General features: G+C 43.0%; 1 protein-coding gene across 1 annotated transcript in view; it reads left to right on the top strand.

Annotated features, from left to right (window-relative positions):
• The first annotated feature begins 20456 nt into the window (after positions 1 to 20456).
• Positions 20457 to 22067, top strand: part of LOC115155665 (calcium/calmodulin-dependent 3',5'-cyclic nucleotide phosphodiesterase 1A) — an 85728-nt gene continuing 84117 nt past the window's right edge. Inside the window, exon 1 of the mRNA XM_029702520.1 lies at positions 20457 to 20941. Within this exon, the coding sequence (XP_029558380.1) occupies positions 20841 to 20941 (101 nt within the window). The 5' untranslated portion in view covers positions 20457 to 20840. The remainder of the gene's footprint in view (positions 20942 to 22067) is intronic.

Raw genomic sequence — 22067 nt, 5'->3', positions numbered from 1 at the left:
CTAACTTTGAAAGGGCTACACTGACTGTGTCTCCATGGCAACCTGTATAACCACTGACTGACTGTCACTAACAGTCAGGGCCGTTTCTACTGTTTTGGGGACCCTAAGCGAGATTTGGTTGGGGGGGGCCCCCCTACCTTGCGGGCAAAACATTTTAGTGGCCCCCTCTTGGTGGTAGAAAGATAAATGTGCAGCTTTAAAGTTAATGTCCTAAAAGTAAGTTGAGACTCCGACTGACTTCCTAATTTGTTTTCTGCTTTTTTTTCGGGGGGGGGGGGCTAGCGGCCGCGGGGCCTTATGCACCCACTTACGTCACATATGCCTAGATACGGCACCGCTAACAGTGATTGGTTGTATAAAAAACTCTCTCTCTCCTTTTCTTTCTCTTTCCTTCTCCCTCTTTCTGTCTAGCCCACCCACCTCTTTCTCACTTACTTACTCACTCACACGATCTCTCTCTCTCTCTTCCCTCCTCTCTCTCTCGATCTCTCGCTCTCTCTGTTTTAATTACAGTAATGGATTTCTGTTAATATTGTCTCGTTTTCATCCTGATGACTTTGCGCTCTAGGCCTAACAAGAAAAAGACTCTCCGGAAAACCATTAGTATATTAATGACGTCCATATTTAAACACTGCTAGTGGGATGAAATAATTACACATTCCTAGATGACAATAATACATTCGTATTCTAATAGTATGTCGGATGGTCATCATTTCTCTATAGACATGAAGGAAATTAGTTCTAGAAATAGGTAGAAGCATATTTGGTGCAGATTGTCAGGGTTTGTTAAATGTACACTATTTTCAGTGAGCATTAGTCCCACTGAACTGGAGTTAAAATAACACTTTTGAAAGTGTTAAAGATTTAACTCTGTTGTAGTGTTCCCCATTCAACTCTTAAACTGTGTAACTGAACTTGGTTGTGGTGTTTGCATAGGTCTACTGTAGGGTAATATGCAGCACCTAGAGTATAAAACATTACACTTGATTTAGAGTAAACTAGACTCACTTTGCTTAGTGCTGACGTTGTTACACTTTCTCAGTGTAAGAAATTAACACCTGTAGTGTTACAGAAAATACTTTTTTGGTGTTGTTTTAACACTGTATTATGTAAAGCTTATTTTGCATATTTCCCAAGGTGCCTTTTCTCTTTGAGTTAACTGTAGAGTTACCACCCATGACTGTATTTGTTAGTGACAGAGACATGGTTATTGAATTATTTCCTTTTAAAGGCCTGTGGCTTTTACCAAGTGAGTACCTATGCGAATGCTGTCATTAAAATACAACAAAGTGTTACTTTGATGGCCTGGTAACAACACAGTGTTGTTCGGAAACTCCTGGTTTAAAGGCCGGTTTGCAAAGTGATGTGTAATTCCTATTGGAATCCAGCCAGAGTAAGAATATCCAACACTTGGCAATTATTTTCACAAGCAACCTGCATTCAGAATGATTGTCAGGGGTAGGAACATTGGTAAGTAGACTACCTAAAACATTTAAACTGGAACAACAATTTCAGTAATGGGTGCAATAAATCTAACTAACTATTTGGATTAGTTTAGAAAAATGTATGTTATTTATCTTTGTGTAGCATAAGATTAATAAATTAATCAATGGACATGCAAAAACATAGATATTGAAAACAATCCCCCCCCAAAAAAAATCGACCTGAAGTAGAGCCTCGTGGGAAATATGATAATGATGGGTGTGGTTTTGATGGTACCGTTTTACTCGCCAAAGTGTTACTTTAAACCACTGAGTGTTAATTTAATTTTTACAGAGTAAATTTAACTCCTGAATCAACATTAGAAATGTTCCACACAAAAAAATCTACACTGGACAATATGCTATATAGTTTGCCTTGACAAATGTGATCCAATATACTGTAAGCTACTCTTGCATCAGTCACAGTCTTGACCAGTGTGTTGTTGTGCTGAACAATGTGTAAAATGTGTTGTCTGTAATGTAATTCTTACCTGCTCCCTCCCTCTATCTACTGACAGGTGACTCACTGCACTCCATCTCACAAAAGCATTTTCCTTGATTGCTCGTGCCTCTGTCCTCACTAAGGTGAAATTGCCGGAACCTGGTTACCAACATTTACCCGGTTTTACTGCCCAAAACCACTACCTTTTCCTGTGATAAATAAGTGTGAGAAACCGGTAAATTATAATACATTATTTATATGAACAGCATGGCGTGAAATTGAACTTTTAAATTATGTGCAATGTCTAAATCTGGCTTCTCTATGGCCTCTGCATGATGAATCATCAACGCTCAGGGTGGGGACAGACAGCCCATCTCAGTATGGAACCCACTTCACAACGCATGTATTGTAGACCGATCATCTCATCATGGTAACTTTTTTTTCTTGTGACAGGTAGGCCTACATTTGCTGCAGCATAGCCTATGCTAGAGTAATATAAAGACAGAATGCATGTTTAATTCACACATCTCCATCTGGCTTTCAGGGGTCACCTTGTTTTTAAATTGTAAAGATTCATATTTTTTTTATCGTAGCTGCAGAGTTTTAAAACAGCCTTTCACTCGAATATTGTTGCTTTAAATCAGTGCACGTGCGAGCACTCTCTCACAGTTTTTCTCTCTCTCCACCCCATTCAAATTGCATCCAAAATAGATAATCCTGTTCTAGATTGATATACAGTATAGCCCTATATACAGTTGAAGTAGGAAGTTTACATACACTTAGGTTATCCCCTAGCCGTTCTGTGATAGAAGATCTGGATGAACCGGTCAGACAGATGAAAACAATATGGCAGAGCCTCATCTAGCTTAGCCTCATCAAATCAAATCAAATTTTATTGGTCACATACACGTGATTAGCAGATGTTATTGCGGGTGTAGCGAAATGCTTGTGCTTCTAGCTCCGACAGTACAATAATATCTAACAAGTAATATCTAACAAATTACACAACATATACCCAATACACACAAATCTAAGTAGGAATGAATTAAGACTATATACATATGGCCGAGAGATATCTGTCACGGTTGTCGTGGGTTAAGGAGGACCAAAACGCAGCAGGAATGTTGATGCTCATCTTGTGTATTTATTTACAAACTAAGTGAACAACAAAACGAAACAAACTTACGAACAACGAAACAAGAAACAATCTCCCACAATTAAACAGACAAACACACCCAACTAATATAGGACTTCCAATCAAAGGCAACACCACACAGCTGACTTGAATTGGAAGTCCACCCCAATTAACCAAACATAGACATACAACTAACTAGATCAACATAGAAATACATAAACAAGGAACAGTGCCCAAAAACCCCGGAATACTTAAATCAAATGCCCTTTTTAGAAAAACACCACCCCTAACCACATAAAACAAATACCCTCTGCCACGTCCTGACCAAACTACAATACCAATTAACCCTTATACTGGCCAAGACGTGACAATATCAGAGCGGAACGGACTAAGATATAGTAGAATAGTATAGTAAACAGTATTTACACATGAGATGAGTAATGCCAGATATGTAAACATTAAGTGACTAAGATACCGTAGAATAGTATAGAACACAACAAAGTATATACAGTTGAAGTCGGAAGTTTACATACACTTAGGTTGGAGTCATTAAAACTCGTTTTTCAACCACTCCACAAATTTCTTGTCAACAAACTATAGTTTTGGCAAGTCAGTTAGGACATCTACTTTGTGCATGACACAAGTCATTTCTCCAACAATTGTTTACAGACAAATTATTTCACTTATAACTCACTGTATCACAATTTCAGTGGGTCAGAAGTTTACATACACGAAGTTGTCTGTGCCTTTAAACAGCTTGGAAAATTCCAGAAAATGCTTTAGAAGCTCCTGATAGGCTAATTGACATCATTTGAGTCAATTGGAAGTGTACCTGTGGATGTATTTCAAGGCCTACCTTCAAACTCAGTGCCTCTTTGCTTGACGTTATCGGAAAATCAAAACAAATCAGCCAAGACCTCAGAAAAAATGTGTAGACCTCCACAAGTCTGGTTCATCCTTGGGAGCAATTTCCAAACCCCTGAAGGTACCACGTTCATCTGTACAAATAATAGTGCGCAAGTATAAACACCATGGGACCATGCAGCCATCATACCGCTCAGGAAGGAGATGCGTTCTGTCTCCTAGAGATTAACATACTTTGGTGCAAAAAGTGCAAATCAATCCCAGAACAACAGCAAAGGACCTTATGAAGATGCTGTAGGAAACCGGTACAAAAGTATCTATATCCACAGTAAAACGAGTCCTATATCGACAAAACCTGAAAGGCCGCTCAGCAAGGAAGAAGCCACTGCTCCAAAACCACCATAAAAAAGCCAGACTATGATTTGCAACTGCACATGGGGACAAAGATTGTACTTTTTGGAGAAATGTCCTCTGGTCTGATGAAACAAAATTGAACTGTTTGGCCATAATGACCATCGTTATGTTTGGAGGAGAAAGGGGGACGCTTGCAAGCCGAAGAACACCATCCCAACTGTGAAGCATGGGGGTGACAGCATCATGTTGTGGGGGTGCTTTGCTGCAGGAGGGACTGGTGCACTTCACAAAATAGATGGCATCATGAGGCAGGAAAATTATGTGGATATATTGAAGCAACATCTCAAGACATCAGTCAGGAAGTTAAAGCTTGGTCGTAAATGGGTCTTCCAAATGGACAATGACCCCAAGTATACTTCCAAAGTTCTGGCAAAATGGCTTAAGGACAACAAAGTCAAGGTATTGGAGTGACCATCACAACGCCTTGACCTCAATCCTATGGAACATTTGTGGGCAGAACTGAAAAAGCGTGTGCGAGCAAGGAGGCCTACAAACCTGACTCAGTTACACCAGCTCTGTCAGGAGGAATGGGCCAAAATTCACTCAACTTATTGTGGGAAGCTTGTGAAAGGCAACCTGAAATATTTGAGCCAAGTTAAACAATTTAAAGGCTATGCTACAAAATACTCATTGAGTGTATGGAAACTTCTGACCCACTGGGAATGTGATGAAAGAAATAAAAGCTGAAATAAATAATTCTCTCTGCTATTATTCTGACATTTCACATTCTTAAAATAAAGTGGTGATCCTAACTGACCTAAGACAGGGAATTTTTACTAGGATTAAATGTCAGGAATTGTGAAAAACTGAGTTTAAATGTATTTGGCTAAGGTGTATGTAAACTTCCGACTTCAACTGTATATAGTAGATGTCCTAGCCTACTTCACTGCAGTATTAGTCTTATATTTAGCTAATTAATGATGTGTTATGCATACTAAGCTTCTAACTTTAGGCCTCTGTTTCTTGCGCAATACGCAAGCACCTGTGCTTCGCTGGCCTCTCCTTAAAAAAACAGCCTTAGCACTTGAAAGCAAGAAAGGAACGAAGCAACAATAGAGAGTGAAATAGGTGGTAGACTAATAATATTGTGAAAGGTATATATGCGTCAGTCTACTAATTATACAAATACAGTAGGCCCATTATATAAAAAAAATGTAAATCAAATTTGCTAGCCTATACTTGTAACTTGGTAGCCTGCATGTGCTGCACTAGAATCTTATGTTCTCTTCTGCTTTATCATGGTTTGAACAATGTGCATAATTCCACTCCATATACAGTAATATAATAAAATACAGTACAGTAATACAGTTCACACTCAAAAAGATTAGCCTATTGAAGCTAGTTTAATTTATTTACCCAAGAGAGCATATACTGTATCTAGCTACATCTATGGGCTTTTATGTTTTTCTGTCTTGTGTAAGGGGCAGTAGACTCTATCATATGTGTATTGGATAATGGCACAATAGTTTTTTGGCCGTTGTTCTCATTAAATCTTGTTTATGTAGGGCTCATAAAATGCATTTAATATATGGCTCATCAGGCTCAGCTAGCATCAGGTTAGAATTTTTATACTGATCAAAGCTCTAATCAAATCTAGACATATTTACAGTATATACTTTATAATGCTTTTGAATGACACTTACGGTTTTGGCGGGAAATACTGGATTACCTGGAGAAAAGGGATTTATTCTCGGCATGGAACATTTGTAAAATACAGGGAAAATATGCAACGCTAGTCCTCACCTCCTTCTGTGACATTTTGAGAAGGAGGTGAGTAGAAAGGAAACAAGCAATCACAGAAACGATTCAGGACACGATTCACAGTGTGTTGTCTGAGGTGTGGTTCTAACAGTCTGCTCCTCCTTTCCTGCCAGGTGACTCACTGCACTCCATCTTCATGGTGCACCAGCCATCCCACCCAGCATCCCACCAGCCACCCCACCCCTCGTCCTGGCCACTGAGGACCAGGTGTAGCACTGTGGGGGTCCGGCCTTGGCTGCAGCCAAGGACAGGGCCTAAGACAGGAGGATCAGGGAAGGAGAACAATGTAACTGCAGCCAAAGACCCCAGGATCAGGTAAGGGCCCCAATGGGAGACTGGACGGCTACAACAGGCTGTCACAATTGGCGGTTCTCATGTTGACTTATTACTATATCTATCACCTCACTTCACACGGTTGTTTTCACATTTAAGAGCAAGGATAGATATAATGGCAAAAGGATCCCAAGAGGGCACATGAGACATAGGAGGTAGGGAATTCTTGCAAGTTCCAAAGCTTAGAATCTGTTTCATCGTTCCCTGTCCCAGCACACGGGTTCTTCGAGCCGGATAGTTTGATATACACTTGGATTTGTTATTTAGAGTCTATATCACATTAAAATATCCTCTTTGATCCTCTTTGATTCATTAGCAAAATGCTATGTTTTGCGTGGGGGATATAAATGGTGGGAGTAATGAAATTCAATGCATTGGCATCTTTTCTAATGCAGAAACACACAGACACACATGCTCAGGCTCAGGTAGCCATAGCAACAAGTCCACTCTGCTCCTCTGTTGCTCTCATAAACATATTTCAGTCAAAGTCCGGGTATTGAAATCACGAACACTTTGCAATATTAACAGTCTTTGCACATCGAATTAGTCTACCTCAATGTTTCAGCCTGCAAAGAGCCAAGGTACAACGCAGTGAAACTAGAATGTAGAGCAGTGTAACGCCCTGGCCATAGAGAGGGGTTTTTTGTTCTTTATTTTGGTTAGGCCAGGGTGTTACATTGGGTGGGCGTTCTATGTTCGGTTTCTATGTGTTTGTATTTCGTTGTTTTGGGCCGTATGTGGCTCCCAAATCAGGCACAGCTGAAGTTCGTTGCTGTTGATTGGGAGTCACACATAAGTGCATGTTTTTCCGTTGGGGTTTTGTGGGTAATTGTTCTTGTTACAGTGTTTGCACCTGACAGGACTGTGTTGGCTGTCAGTTTATTGTTTTTGTAATTGTATAGTGTTCCGTTTCATTAAATATATCATGAACACTAACTCCGCTGCATTTTGGTCTTCTTCCGACGACCGACGTTACAGAATTACCCACCAACAACTGACCAAGCAGCGGAGGAAGGAGAAGCGACAGGAGTACAGCTTGATGGACTCGTGGACATGGGAACAAATCCTGGACGGAGAGGGACCATGGACTCAGGCTGGGGATTATCGCTTCCCGCAGTGGGAGATTGAAGAGAGCGGAGAGGCGATACTATGAGGAGAGAGAGCGCAACGAGCACGAGAGGCAGCCCCAATAAAAAAAAATTGGGGGGGGCACACGGGACAGTCGGCGGAGCCGAGGTCGGAACCAGAGCCAGTCGGGCTGACATTGGAGGTGAGCGAGGGGTACGAGGCAGAAACTGTGAAGGAGTTAATGGGGAAATTAAAGGAGAGAGAGATGAGAGAGCTGCTAGTTTGGTGCATAAGGCACGGCATTCGTCCTACGGAGCGTGTCGTGGATATGATGTCACCTGAGGCAGCTCTCCATACTCGGCCTGAGGTGCGTGCTGGTTGTCTGGTGAAAACTGTGCCTGCGCCCAGAAACAGGCCTCCTGCATGTCTTCCCAGCCCTGCACGTCCTGTGCCTACGCCCAGAACCAGGCCTCCTGCATGTCTTCCCATCCTGGTCAAGCCCGTGCCTCCTCCTCGGACCAGTCCTCCAGTGGGTCTTCCCATCCTGGTTAATCCTGTGCCTCCTCCAAGGACCAGTCCTCCGGTGGATCCCTCCACCCTGGTCTCTCCTGTGCCGCCTCCTCAGACCAGGCCTCCAGCGGGTCTCCCCAGCCTGGTGAGTCCAGGGCCTGCGCCCAGAGCCAGACCTCCCTCATGTCTCCCCAGCCTGGTGAATCCTGAGCCGGATCTGCCAGAGTGGCCCACCTGTCCGGATCTGCCAGGGTGCCCCGCCTGTTCGGATCAGCCAGAGTGGCCCGCCGTGCCGGCGCTGCCGGAGTGGCCCGCCTGTCCGGATCTGCCAGGGTGCTCCGCCTGTCCGGAGCTGCCAGAGTGGCCCGTCTGCCCGGAGCTGCCAGAGTGGCCCGTCTGCCCGGAGCTGCCAGAGTGGCCCGTCTGCCCGAAGCAGCCCGAGTGGCCCGGCCTTCGGCGCGGCCAGGTGAGCCACCTAAGAGGGCGACGCCAAGGGTGGGGCAGAGGCTACGTCCCGCACCTGAGCCGCCGCCGTAAGAGGGCCCACCCAGACCCTCCCCTTCAGTGTCAGGTTTTGCGGCCGGAGTCCGCACCTTGGGGGGGGGGGGGGGGGGTGTACTGTAACGCCCTGGCCATAGAGAGGGGTTTTTTGTTCTTTATTTTGGTTAGGCCAGGCTGTTACATTGGGTGGGTGTTCTATGTTCTGTTTCTATGTGTTTGTATTTCGTTGTTTTGGGCCGTGTGTGGCTCCCAAATCAGGCACAGCTGAAGTTCGTTGCTGTTGATTGGGAGTCACACATAAGTGCATGTTTTTCCGTTGGGGTTTTGTGGGTAATTGTTCTTGTTATAGTGTTTGCACCTGACAGGACTGTGTTGGCTGTCAGTTTATTGTTTTTGTAATTGTATAGTGTTCCGTTTCAATAAATATATCATGAACACTAACTCCACTGCATTTTGGTCTTCTTCCGACGACCGACGTTACAAGCAGCCACAAACTAAGAAAAATATATGTAATAATATACTGTATGTCTTAGCCGACACTTTTATTGAAAGCAACTACATTACAGTAAGTGCATACATTTTTTGAATGTGTAATCCCTGTGGGAGTTGAACCCTTGACCTTGCTGCACTCTACTTATCCACACATGATAGCTAGCTGCCAGGACCAGTACAGCTCTGACCCCAATCAGAGGATGTAGTTCTGAGTAACACCACATAAGACTGAGGTAACAGGAGCCATTTGTCACAGTGACACGGTGACTGTGTCTTAAATGGCACCCTATTTCCTATATATTACTGAGATGGCGCCGAAGAACATAGCTGACGTTTTACATTCTCCCAATCAATTGTGCAATTTTATAAAAAAATGTGCGTTTTGTGAAACTTATTTTTTAACTTATTGCGTACGTAATGTTGCTGCTACCGTCTCTTATGACCGAAAATAACTTCTGGACATCAGAAAAGCAATAACTCACTGCGGACAGGAAGAAACTTTTTCCTTTAATGAGTCTGACGAGAAGGATATCCTGCTTTCACTGGAACAGGCCCAGATCCACGACTTTTGCATGACGAAAAGACGTCAGAAAAGGGGACGCAGTTCGGGGATCCTTCTGAGAATCCGGAGGCGAGCAAGCAAACTCCCAATGCCTTCCATTCTCCTTGCTAACATGCAATCGTTGGAAAATAAAATTGATGACCTACTATTAAGATTATCCTTCCCAACGGGACATTAAAAACTGTAACATCTTATGTTTCACCGAGATGTGGCTGAACAAAGAAACTGACAGTATAGAGCTGGTGGGATTTTCCATGCACCGGCAGAACAGAGACGCTACCTCTGGTGGGGGTGTGTATCTTTTTGTCAATAACAGCTGGTGCGCGATGTCTAATATTAAGACATCTCGAGGTATTGCTCGCCTGAGGTAGAGTACGTTATGATAAGCTGTCGACCACACTATCTACCAAGAGAGTTCTCATCTGTATTATTCGTATCCGTCTATTTGCCACCACAAAGCGAAGCTGGCACTAAGACCGCTCTCAACCAACTCTATAAGGCCATAAGCAAAGAAGAAAATGCTAATCCAGCAGCGGCGCTTCTAGTGGCCAGGGACTTTAATGCAGGCAAACTTAAATCAGTTTTACCAAATTTTTTCCCACATGTGCAACCAGGGGGAAAAAATCCCAGACCACCTTTACTCCATACACAGAGATGCATACAAAGCTCTCCCCCACCCTCCATTTGGAAAATCTGACCGTAATTCTATCCTCCTGATTCCTGCTTAAAAGCTAAAACTAAAGCAGGATGTAACAGTGACTCGCTCAATACGGAAGTGGTCAGATGCTACACTACAGGACTGTTTTGCTAGCACAGACTGGAATATGTTCCGGCATTCATTTAATGGCAATTAGGAATACACCACCTCAGTCATTGGCTTCATCAATAAGTGCATCGATGACGTCGTCCCCACAGTGACTGTACGTACATATATCCCAACCAGAAGCCATGGATTACAGGCAACATTTGCATCGAGATAAAGGCTAGAGCTGCCGCTTTCAAGGACTGGGAGACTAATCCGGACGCTTATAAGAAATCCTGCTATGCCCTCAGACGAACCATCAAACAAGCAAAGCGTCAATACAGGATTAAGAGTGAATCCGACTACACCGGCTCAAACAATCGTCGGATGTGTCAGGGCTTGAAAACTATTACGGACTACAAAGGGAAACCCAGATGCGATCTGCCCAGTGATGCGAGCCTACCAGACGATCTAAATGCCTTTTATGCTCGCTTCGAGGCAAGCAACACTGAAGCATGCATGACAGCACCAGCTGTTCTGGATGACTGTGTGATAACACTCTCGGTAGCCGATGTGAACAAAACCTTTAAACAGGTAAACATTCACAAAGCCGCTTGGCCAGACGGATTACCAGGACGTGTACTCAAAGCATGCACGGACCAACTGTCAAGTTTCTTCTCATTTTCAACCTCTCCCTGACCGAGTCTGTAATACCTACATGTTTCAAGCAGACCACCATAGTCCCTGTGCCCAAGGAAGCGAAGGTAACCTGCCTAAATGATTACTGCCCTGTGGCACTCACAACGGTAGCCATGAAGTGCTTTGAAAGGCTGGTCATGGCTCACGTCAACAGCATCCTCCCGGACACCCTAGACCCACTCCAATTCGCATACCGCCCCAACAGATCCACAGATGACGCAATCTCAATCGCACTCCACACTGCTCTTTCTCACCTGGACAAAAGGAACACCTACGTGAGAATGCTGTTCATTGACTACAGCTCAGCGTTCAACCCCATAGTGCCCACAAAGCTCATCACTAAGATAAGGACTTTGCGACTAAACACCTCCCTCAGCAACTGGATCCTGGACTTCCTGACGGCCGCCCCCAGGTGGTAAGGGTAGGTAACAACACATCTGCCACGCTGATCCTCAACACGGGGGGCCCTCAGGGGTGTGTGCTCAGTCCCCTCCTGTACTTCCTGTTCACCCATGACTGCATGGCCAAGCACAACTCCAACATCATCATTAAGTTTTCTGAAGACACAACAGTGATCACCGAAAACAATGACACAGCCTATAGGGAGGAGGTCAGAGACCTGGCAGTGTGGTGCCAGGATAACAACCTCTCCCTCAACGTGATCAAGACAAAGGAGATGATCGTGGACTACAGTTTGAGAGCTTCAAGTTCCTTAGTGTCCACATCACCAACGAACTGTCATGGTTCAAACACACCAAGACAGTCGTGAAGAGGGCACGACAATGCCTATTCACCCTCAGGGTCCTCAGATCCTGAAAGTTCTACAGCTGCACCATCGAAAGCATCCTGACTGGTTGTATCACCGCCTGGTGTGCTTCCGACCGCATGGCACTACGGAGGGTAATGTGTTCGGCCAAGTACATCACTGGGCCAAGCTTCCTGCCATACAGGACCTCTATACCAGGCTGTGTGGATCTGTTGGGGCGGTATGCAAATTGGAGTGGGTCTAGGGTTTCTGGGTTAACGGTGTTGATGCTAGCCATGACCAGGCTTTCAAAGCACTTCATGACTACAGATGTGAGTGCTATGGGTTGGTAGTCATTTAGGCAGGCTACCTTCATGTTCTTGGGCACAGGGACTATGATGGTATGCTTGAAACATGTTGGTATTTCTGACTCGGTCAGGGACAGGTTGAAAATGTCAGTGAAGACACTTGCCAGTTGGTTAGTGCATGCTCGGAGAACACGTCCTGGCAATCCGTATGGTCCTGCGGCATTATGAATGTTGACCTGTTTAAAGGTCTTACTCACATCGGCTACGGAAAGCGTGATCACACAATCATCCGGAACAGCTGGTGCTCTCATGCATGCTTCAGTGTTGCTTGCCTCGATGCACGCACAAAAGTAATTTAGCTCGTAGGCTCTTGTCACAGCTGTGCTTCCCTTTGTTTCTTTTTTTCACCTTTATTTAACCAGGTACGCTAGTTGAGAACAAGTTCTCATTTACAACTGCGACCTGGCCAAGATAAAGCAAAGCAGTGTGACAGAAACAACAACACAGAGTTACATGGAATAAACCAGCATACAGTCAATAACACAATAGAGAAAAAAAAGAAAGTCTATATACTGTGTGTGCAAATGGCATGAGGAGGTATGGCAATACATAGGCCATAGTAGCAAAGTAATTACAATTTAGCAGATTAACACTGGAGTGATAGATGAGCAGATGATGATGAGCAGATGATGATGTGTAAGTAGTGATACTGGTGTGCAAAAGAGCAGCAAAGTAAATAAAAACAATATGGGGATGAGGTAGGTAGAGTAGGTGGGCTATTTACAGATGGACTATGTACAGCTGCAGCGATCGGTTAGCTGCTCAGATAGCTGATGTTTAAAGTTAGTGAGGGAAATGTAAGTCTCCAGCTTCAGCGATTTTTACAATTCGTTCCAGTCACTGGCAGCAGAGAACTGGAAGGAAAGGCAGCCAAAGTAGGTGTTGGCTTTGGGGATGGCCAGTGAGATATACCTGCTGGAGCGCGTGCTACGGGCAGGTGTTGTTATCGTGACCAGTGAGCTGAGATAAGGCGGAGCTTTATCTAGCATAGACTTGTAGATGACCTGGAGACAGTGGGTCTGGCGACGAATATGTAGCGAGTCCGTAATAGTTTGCAAGCCCTGCCACATCCGACGAGCATCGGAGCCGGTGCAGTAGGATTCAATCTTAGTCCTTTATTGACGCTTTGCCTGTTTGATGGTTTGTCGGTGGGCATAGCGGGATTTCTTATAAGCGTCCGGGTTAGAGTCCCGTTCCTTGAAAGCGGCAGCTTTAACCTTTAGCTCAGTGCGGATGTTGCCTGTAATCCATGGCTTCTGGTTGGGGTATGTACAGTCACTGTGGGGAGACATCATTGATGCACTTATTGATGAATCCAATGACTGATGTTGTTTACTCCTCAATGCCATTGGAAGAATGCCAGAATATATTCCATTCTGTGATACAACAGATACCTGCCAGACCAGTGAATGGCCAATAATGAACATGATTTGACTTCTATAAACATTTGTCTTCTAGCTTTAGTGACCCAATAATGCACTGACAGACACACAGCCTTGACGTCAGAGCTCAGGGAAAATGATCATCGTCAGGACAGGAAGTTGATGGTTAGCAGAGAAAGCACTGTGTGGGCGTACATGGTTACAACACACCTTTTTAGTTAAATGGCTTTCTAAGTACCTACAGACAGTATGTTTATGTTTATTGACACGAGGGAGGTTGACATCCACACATTTATTATTGTGCACTGTTGAAGTGAGCTTAGCTTTGTACGGCTAGCATAATAGTCCTGTAGCTTAGCATCTGCGTCATCTGACCACTTCCGTATTGAGCGAGTCACTAGTACTTCCTGCTTTAGTTTTTGCTTGTAAGCAGGAATCAGGAGGATAGAGTTATGGTCAGATTTGCCAAATGGAGGACGAGGGAGAGCTTTGTACGCATCTCTGTTTGTGGAGTAACATCTTGATAAATGTTACCTACGTTAACATGTTGTTAATTCCTGTGGAATCGACGTTGGATGTGAACACATATCACTTATCAAGATATTACATTTTGTTCCCAGTTTGTGAAGCATAATGAAGACTTTGTAAATGGATACAGAAGATTAAGGAAATGCAGACAGTTTTAGTGAATCTACAGGGGATTCTGTTTTATTTCATGTCTCTCCAGTTTTCCCCTTAAAATGCTGCAGTGATCAGTACCATCAGCTTTTACAATGGAGCCCATAAAAACATAATTCTGGAAATTTCCCTTTGAAACTCAATACCTGCATCCCAAATGGCACCCTGTTCCCTGCATTGTACACTACCTTTGACCAAAACACTATGGGTCCTTGTCAAAAATAGTGCGCTAGCATTAGGAATAGAATGCCATTTGGGATGTACACAATCAATAACTAACGAGCCAGGACATAATATACTATATGTTCATGTAATGAAACAAGGAGAATGATCACCCTAACCCTATAGCCTTATATCCACCCTCATATCTAAATCTATTTTCTCTTGGGCATTGTCTGTCCCTTGTGCTCATCCAAAGTAAATGCCAACGTATTAATCTAATTAAAGAGATTATATTTTCACTTATTGCCTTATTCAGGATTGGTCTCCATGGTGATAGCAGCGTTTCACAGCCATATTTGTTTATATGAGGTCAGTAAGAGACTTTCAATGGGCCTAAACAACCTCTCACTCAACGTCAACAAAACAAAGGAGATGATCATGGACTTCAGGAAACAGCAGAAGGTGCACCCCCCTATCTACATCAACGGGACCGCAGTGGAGAAGGTGGAAAGCTTCGAGTTCCTTGGCGTACACATCACTGACAAACTGGAATGGACCACCCACACAGACAGTGTGGTGAAGAAGGCGCAACAAAGCCTCTTCAACCTCAGAAGGCTAAAGAAATTTTGCTTGTCACCTAAAACCCTCACACATTTTTACAGAAGCGCAAATTGAAAGCATCCTTTGATTTGATTTGATTTGATTGAGGTCAGTGCTTTGTGATGGCCACTCCAATACCTTGACTTTGTTGTCCTTAAGCCATTTCGCCAGAACTTTGGAAGTACGCTTGGGGTCATTGTCCATTTGGAAGACCCATTTGCAACCAAGCTTTACCTTCCTGACTGATGTCTTGAGATGTTGCTTCAATATATCCACATAATTTTCCATCCTCATGATGCCATCTATTTTGTGAAGTACACCAGTCCCTCCTGCAGCAAAGCACCCCAACAACATGATGCTGCCACCCACGTGCTTCACGGTTGGGATGGCGTTCTTTGGCTTGCAAGCCTCCCCCTTTCTCCTCCAAACATAACGATGGTCATTATGGCCAAACAGTTCTATTTCTCTTTCATCAGACCAGAGAACATTTCTCCAAAAAGTACGATCTTTGTCCCCGTAGCCTGGCTTTTTTTATGGGGGCTTTGGAGCAGTGGCTTCTTCCTTGCTGAGCGGCCTTTCAGGTTATGTCGATATTGGACTCGTTTGACGGTGGATATAGATACTTTTGTACCGGTTTCCTCCAGCATCTTCACAAGGTCATTTGCTGTTGTTCTGGGAGTGATTTGCACTTTTCGCACCAAAGTACATTCATCTCTAGGAGACAGAACACGTCTCCTTCCTGAGCGGTATGACGGCTGCGTGGTCCCATGGTGTTTATACTTGTGGACTATTGTTTGTACAGATGAATGTGGTACCTTCAGGCATTTGGAAATTGCTCCCAAGGATGACCCAGACTTGTGGAGGTCTACAATTTCTTTCTGAGGTCTTGGCTGATTTCTTTTGATTTTCCGATGATGTCAAGCAAAGAGGCACTGAGTTTCAAGCTAGGCCTTGAAATACATTCACAGGTACACCTCCAATTGACTCAAATGATGTCAATTATCCTATCAGAAGCTTCTAAAGCCATGACATCATTTTCTGGAATTTTCCAAGCTGTTTAAAGGCACAGTCATCTTAGAGGATGTAAACTTCTGACCCACTGGAGTTGTGATACAGTGAGTTATAAGTGAAATAATCTGTCTGTAAACAATTGTTGGAAAAATGACTTGTGTCATGCAGAAAGTAGATGTCCTAACTGACTTGCCAAAACTATAGTTTGTCAACAAGAAATTTGTGGAGTGGTTGAAAAACGAGTTTTAATGACTCCAACCTAAGTGTATGTAAACTTCCGTCTTCAACTGTATATACTTTGTTGTGTTCTATACTATTCTACAGTATCTTAGTCACTTAATGTTTACATATCTGGCATTACTCATCTCATGTGTAAATACTGTTTTCTATACTATTCTACTGTATCTTAGTCCGTTCCGCTCTGATATCTCTCGTCCATATGTATATAGTCTTAATTCATTCTTACTTAGATTTGTGTGTATTGGGTATATGTTGTGTAATTTTTTAGATATTACTTGTTAGATATTACTGCACTGTCGGAGCTAGAAGCACAAGCATTTCGCTACACCCGCAATAACATCTGCTAATCACGTGTATGTGACCAATAAAATTTGATTTGATTTGATGAGGCTAAGCTAGATGAGGCTCTGCCATATTGTTTTCATCGGTCTGTCCGGTTCATCTAGACCTTCTATCACAGAACGGCTAGGGGATAGGGGTTGTGTACTGGACTTGACTGTCATGATACCAACTTTAAATTAGCAGTTATACTTTTTCTTTACAAGTTCTGAGCATATCACATACCTGAAGAGTAAAATGTAAATCACCTTGTATAATTTTTACTGCCGTTGGAGATAAACAGACAGTCTTTCTGTCATACGGTCTGTAGGTACTTAGAAAGCCATTTAACTAAAAGGTGTGTTATAAACATGTACGCCCACACAGTGCTTTCTCTGCTAACCATCAACTTCCTGTCCTGACGATGATCATTTTCCCTGAGCTCTGACGTCAAGGCCGTGTGTCTGTCAATGCATTACTGGGTCACTAAAGCTTGAAGACACATGTTTATAGAAGTCAAATCATGTTCATTATTGGCCATTCACTGGTCTGGCAGGTATCTGTTGTTGTATCACAAAGAGGATTGAAAGCAGAGTTAATTAGAGCAGATTTAATGCCTTTGCCCCTTATTGCCTCTTGTGTGGATGGAAACTGTGTGTGTGTATGTGTGTGTGTGTGCTCTGTATCAGATGTACACTGATGACATGCTCTGGCTTTATGCAGGGGGTTGAAAGGAAGGATGTGGATGTGGCCTTGAGCGGCACACTGTAACATAACCTACAGTATATAGGCTAACGTACAGTACGTACAATTCTATACATCCAATACCCATTTCTGCTTATGTTTATTGACACGTGTCCTCTCCGAGGGAGATTGACATTCACACATTTATTAGTGTGCACTGTTGAAGGGAGCTTAGCTTCCTACGGCTAATTTGTTATTCATAAATAAGGCATTCATTCTTTAGGATTATGGAAATGGCCTTTCTGTATAATTATATTATTGCAGGAGAAATTAGTCTTACATAGCCCTAGAACTTACTGAGCTATGTTCTCTTCTGTAGAATTCTGCCCAAAGACAATAAGGCAGAAAGACGTGGGATGCTTTTGTGATGCTGAATGGAAGTAAATGTTATGTATTTGGTATACAGTTGTCCTTCAGCGCTTCAGGGAAGAAAAACTGTTTGTTTCAAAGAAAAAACTACTTCAAGCATTAGAATAAGCTCCCCTAAAACCAATACATAAAAAGTATATAAAAAAAGAATAAGCTGCCTTGTCTCTCGGCATCAGGTCCATTCTTCTCTGTTCTTATATTTTTTTTTTTACAGTAGTCAAGTCATCACCCTCTGTACTAAGAAGCCAAGAAAATGTGTGTTACCACGGCAACCCATCTTATCAATCACGAAGCAGGGAGCAAATAGGAAGAATAATGTTTGATTGATTTGCTCAGGGTGAATGTTCCCGTTTACCGTTATTGACGGTTTATGTTGTTTTCCAATTATTTAAATATCTTACAAAGAAAATCAGTTCAAACAGTCAAAACATAATTTCTGATTACAACAAAACATCTGGAAAAGGCACTGCCTTCTGAAGGCACTGTATACACTTGCTCTCATCCCCACCCTTCCCCAATACGCGTGTAAATATTGGATTATAAATTGTGCCTTCCTGTATTATACTTATGCAAAAAATATACAGTATATTCTACTGACATTTACTTTATGTTCGTATTCTTATCTTGTATTATTTATTATTGTTGTTGCATTGTCAAGAAGGAACCTGCAAGTAATAATTTAGTTGGATGATGTTTGCAATGTGTATCCCGTACAACTAATACAACTTGGAACTTTTGCTGATCTTTTCTCTTCTCTTCGTTATTGAAAACTATAGGCTACACTGTTATGGAGTGTCAAGTGTAAACACTTTACCTAGCAGCCAACCTGCTTGCACCAATCCCTTGTAATTATAGTAAAATACTGTGGAAAAACAAACCCCTCCCCTCAATGAATTTCATTAATTCATTGAATTCATTCCGATTACAGTAGCATTGACTTTTTACAGTATAATACAGTCAATTTTAAAGTATTGTACTGTGTGTCATGATACCGTATTTATATTACAGTAGGTGTACTGTATTATAAAATACAGAATTTTACTTGCCACCGAGCTGCCTGTAAGCTACTGTCAAATTCAGAGTAACCCCTTTACAGTGTACTCTGTGAATTAGGCCTATACCCTGTGAATAATTTTGCATGCTTACATTGCATTATAACACTGTCATTGTACACTAGGTCTACACCTGCAAGCTGTAAGTAAAGTGTTACACTATTATATATTGTGGATTGTGTAATCTTGCACATGATATAGGCTAATTCTTGGGCAAGACAACATGTGTGACTATCATGAGAAGCTCTCTTTTTCCACTCCAGATTCATTTAATAGAGGAAATGTGCTTCTGCTTGGCGTGCCATGCTGATCTGAAAACAATTGAGTTGTTCTGCGTGTTGCTATCTCCTGTTCTGTAATTATATGAAGACAAAGCAAGCAGACCTCAATGATATGATTAGGATCATTCTGTTCTGAGAGACCTGCACAGTGCAGTGTGCACCCTTGAAATGAATTCTAGGTAGAGAAGTGACGTGGTGAAATGGAGAAATGTGTTAATTCATTGCAGTGGTATTGCTGTTCCAGTGAAAGAGAGGGAAGATTTCTCAGTGGGATAATAGCTACGGTATAGTTGTATATGTTCATCATAAAGAGGTAGCCCTTTTCTCTATTGGACCTTGTTTTTCTCCAGCTTCTGCCATTATTTTGAATGATTAAGAGTACTGACCTTTAGCACAAGCCTTCTAGCTACACTACCTTTATCTCTCCATTCTTATCTTCCCTCTCTTTCTTTTCTTCCCTCTTTCTCTATATTTTCTTCTTCCCTCTGTCCCACTAATCAGCCACGGTGCCTGTTTTGCTTCAAAAACAATCGGGACATTTTCATCAGATCAGAGCTCTCCATTCCTTCCTTCCTTCCTGCAGCGAAAGCCGGAGTGACTGTAGTGGATTGGGGGGGTGAGATGTAACAGCCTCAGCAGCTGGACAATATACTGTAAGAGGAGGCACTGACAGGAGTCAGGATGCAAGATGCTGCTACCAATCTGCTTTAGTTCATTGCTACTGCACCTTAGTGATAATAAAGGAACCAACCACAGCAAGCTCTAGGACTTGGATCTATTGTACAGCTGCCGATGCTCTGCTTCCCTGGCTGCCTCAGCTGTTTGTAGTTCTCTCAGCGAGGCGCACTGAAAGATTTCTAGGTGGGCTTGATAATTATGCCATAAGCAGCTGACGCTAAATGAACATCTCTAGCATCTCTCAATGGAACTGCCTGGACAAACGGAGCGCCTGTAATGTGAGAGGATACTGCTGTTACAGCTTGTGATGCACATCTACTGGCCACATCACGTTACATTGGATCTTGATGTGAGGAAATGCAACTGAACTCCTCTTGGTGAGAGAGGAATCTCTGCCTCTGCTTCTGTGTGGTGGAGCCGCTCACCATAGTCTGACTGCTCCGAACGCTCTGTGATCGCAGGATGTGGTGGTGCTGACTCTATCGTGTCTGATACCATCTGCTACTTCTGCGTTTCCGTACCCCACCATCCCTCTCTGTCTGTCAAAGGAACGCTACCCACCTACCTACCTGCACCGATGTCGTGGATGGATGGAGCGTTGCGCAGGAGTGAGGGTTTTATAAAGCAGCGGCACCATCAGTGTACACAGAGCAGTAAAACCGCATGGTGAGACAGTGATCAGAGAGGTGCAAGAGAGAGAGACAGAGAGAGAGAGAGAAAGAACCAGAGAGAGAGAGAGAGACAGAGAGAGAGAAGTACTAGAGAGAGAGAGATAGAGAGAGAAAGAAACAGAGAGAGAAGTACTAGAGAGAGAGAGTGAGAGAGAGAGAAACAGAGAGAAACAGAGAGAGTGAGAGGTACTCTAGAGAGAGATTAAACCATCTGACAGTCAGAGAGTGAGTGACAGTGTGTAGTGGAGAGTGGTTCCTTCCTGCCTGCCTGACAGAGCTGCAGTGTGTGAAGCCGCTGTCTCTCTCTCTCTGCTCTGATACTCTAATAGGTTAATGAGACAAGTAATGCAGGAGCTGTAGAGAGGAGAGAAGAGACAAGACTCCCGTGACTACAGCACAGGGAGGATGCTCTGAGGACCAGACTGAGGAGTGCTCTGAGGATTCAGGGATTCACATTGCAGAGTGCATACAGAGAGAGGGCTTCTGTACGTACCTGAGATACCGCAGTTAACCGCTGCACCTTATAACACATTCAGCATGGATGAACTGTGTACATACACAGATAGCATGGACAAAAACTCCCTAAAGTACTCAAAGACTGAGCAGACTGAAAAAATGTGGATGCGATTCAAAGGAATGTAAGTTTTCTCTTTCTTTCATCCCTCCTCTCGTGTTTAACTTCCCCAGAGAGGGACTGACTTAGAGGCATGTGATCTGTAAGGGTGGATGAAAGAGTGAGGTTATTTCAAGCTCTTGTGAAATGTTTATTTGTTATCAGAAGTGATGCAGTGTTGAATTATGCCGGTTCTGTCGCGTTTCTGCAGTATCTTAGTTTTCCATCACTATACTGTATATTGAAGCACGTTTAATAGTATTCTTATGTGCACATCTTTGTTTTGTAAACAATACATTAGTGTGTATAAAGCACTACAACTGTAGGTTTGTACATTTCATGATTTCAATGTATGTATGAACAAATGTACCTAGCAGTGGAGGCTGCTGAGGGGAGGACGGCTCATAATAAGAGCCCGTCCTCCCCGATTAAGGTGCCACCAACCTCATGTGGTATGCAGGTACGTACATACCTTAGCATATGCGTATATACGTGTATACAGAAAGCAGATAGGTATGTAGGTAAGTTGGTAGTCAGGTAGGTACCTACACTTGTATTTACCTACTGTTTTTACAGTAAATTAATTAATTAATTCATCAATTCATCAATTAATTAATGATTGAATGAATGGAAGTTATAATGGTATAATATGTGTTCTTCTGCAGTTCTGTTTTTACCTTCTAATCAATATGTTACCACAACAAATTGATCAAGCTAAATACAGCTGTCAGCATGATTAGACTAATATGCTATTACATAATATATAATTTCACAGCTTGCAACAAATGAATGGATCAATTATGTAGCTGTTAAACTTGTATCTGACAAACATGTATCTCAGTAGAAGCAAACTGTTTATCACTGAAGCTTGTCTAAACCCATTATGTATTCAATAGTTCATTATAACGTGCAGTCACGCTCTATATACACGTTTGCGCCTACACACACTATACCGCTGAAATCCCTGATCACATAGTCCTCAGTCACACCCTGTCCCCTGAGCATCTCCAGGGGACAGGGTGTGACGGAGAGAGGGGAGTAGAAGAGAGGACAGAAGGTGCAAAGGAGAGAAGAGAAGAGCAGAGGAGAGCAGAGGATGGAAGAGGAGAGGAAGGGAGGAGAGGGGAGAAGGAGAGTAGAGTAGAGGAGAA

Source organism: Salmo trutta, chromosome 20 (assembly GCF_901001165.1).
Source record: "Salmo trutta chromosome 20, fSalTru1.1, whole genome shotgun sequence".
NCBI lineage: Eukaryota > Metazoa > Chordata > Actinopteri > Salmoniformes > Salmonidae > Salmo > Salmo trutta.
This window is presented reverse-complemented; position numbering and strand designations above follow the sequence as displayed.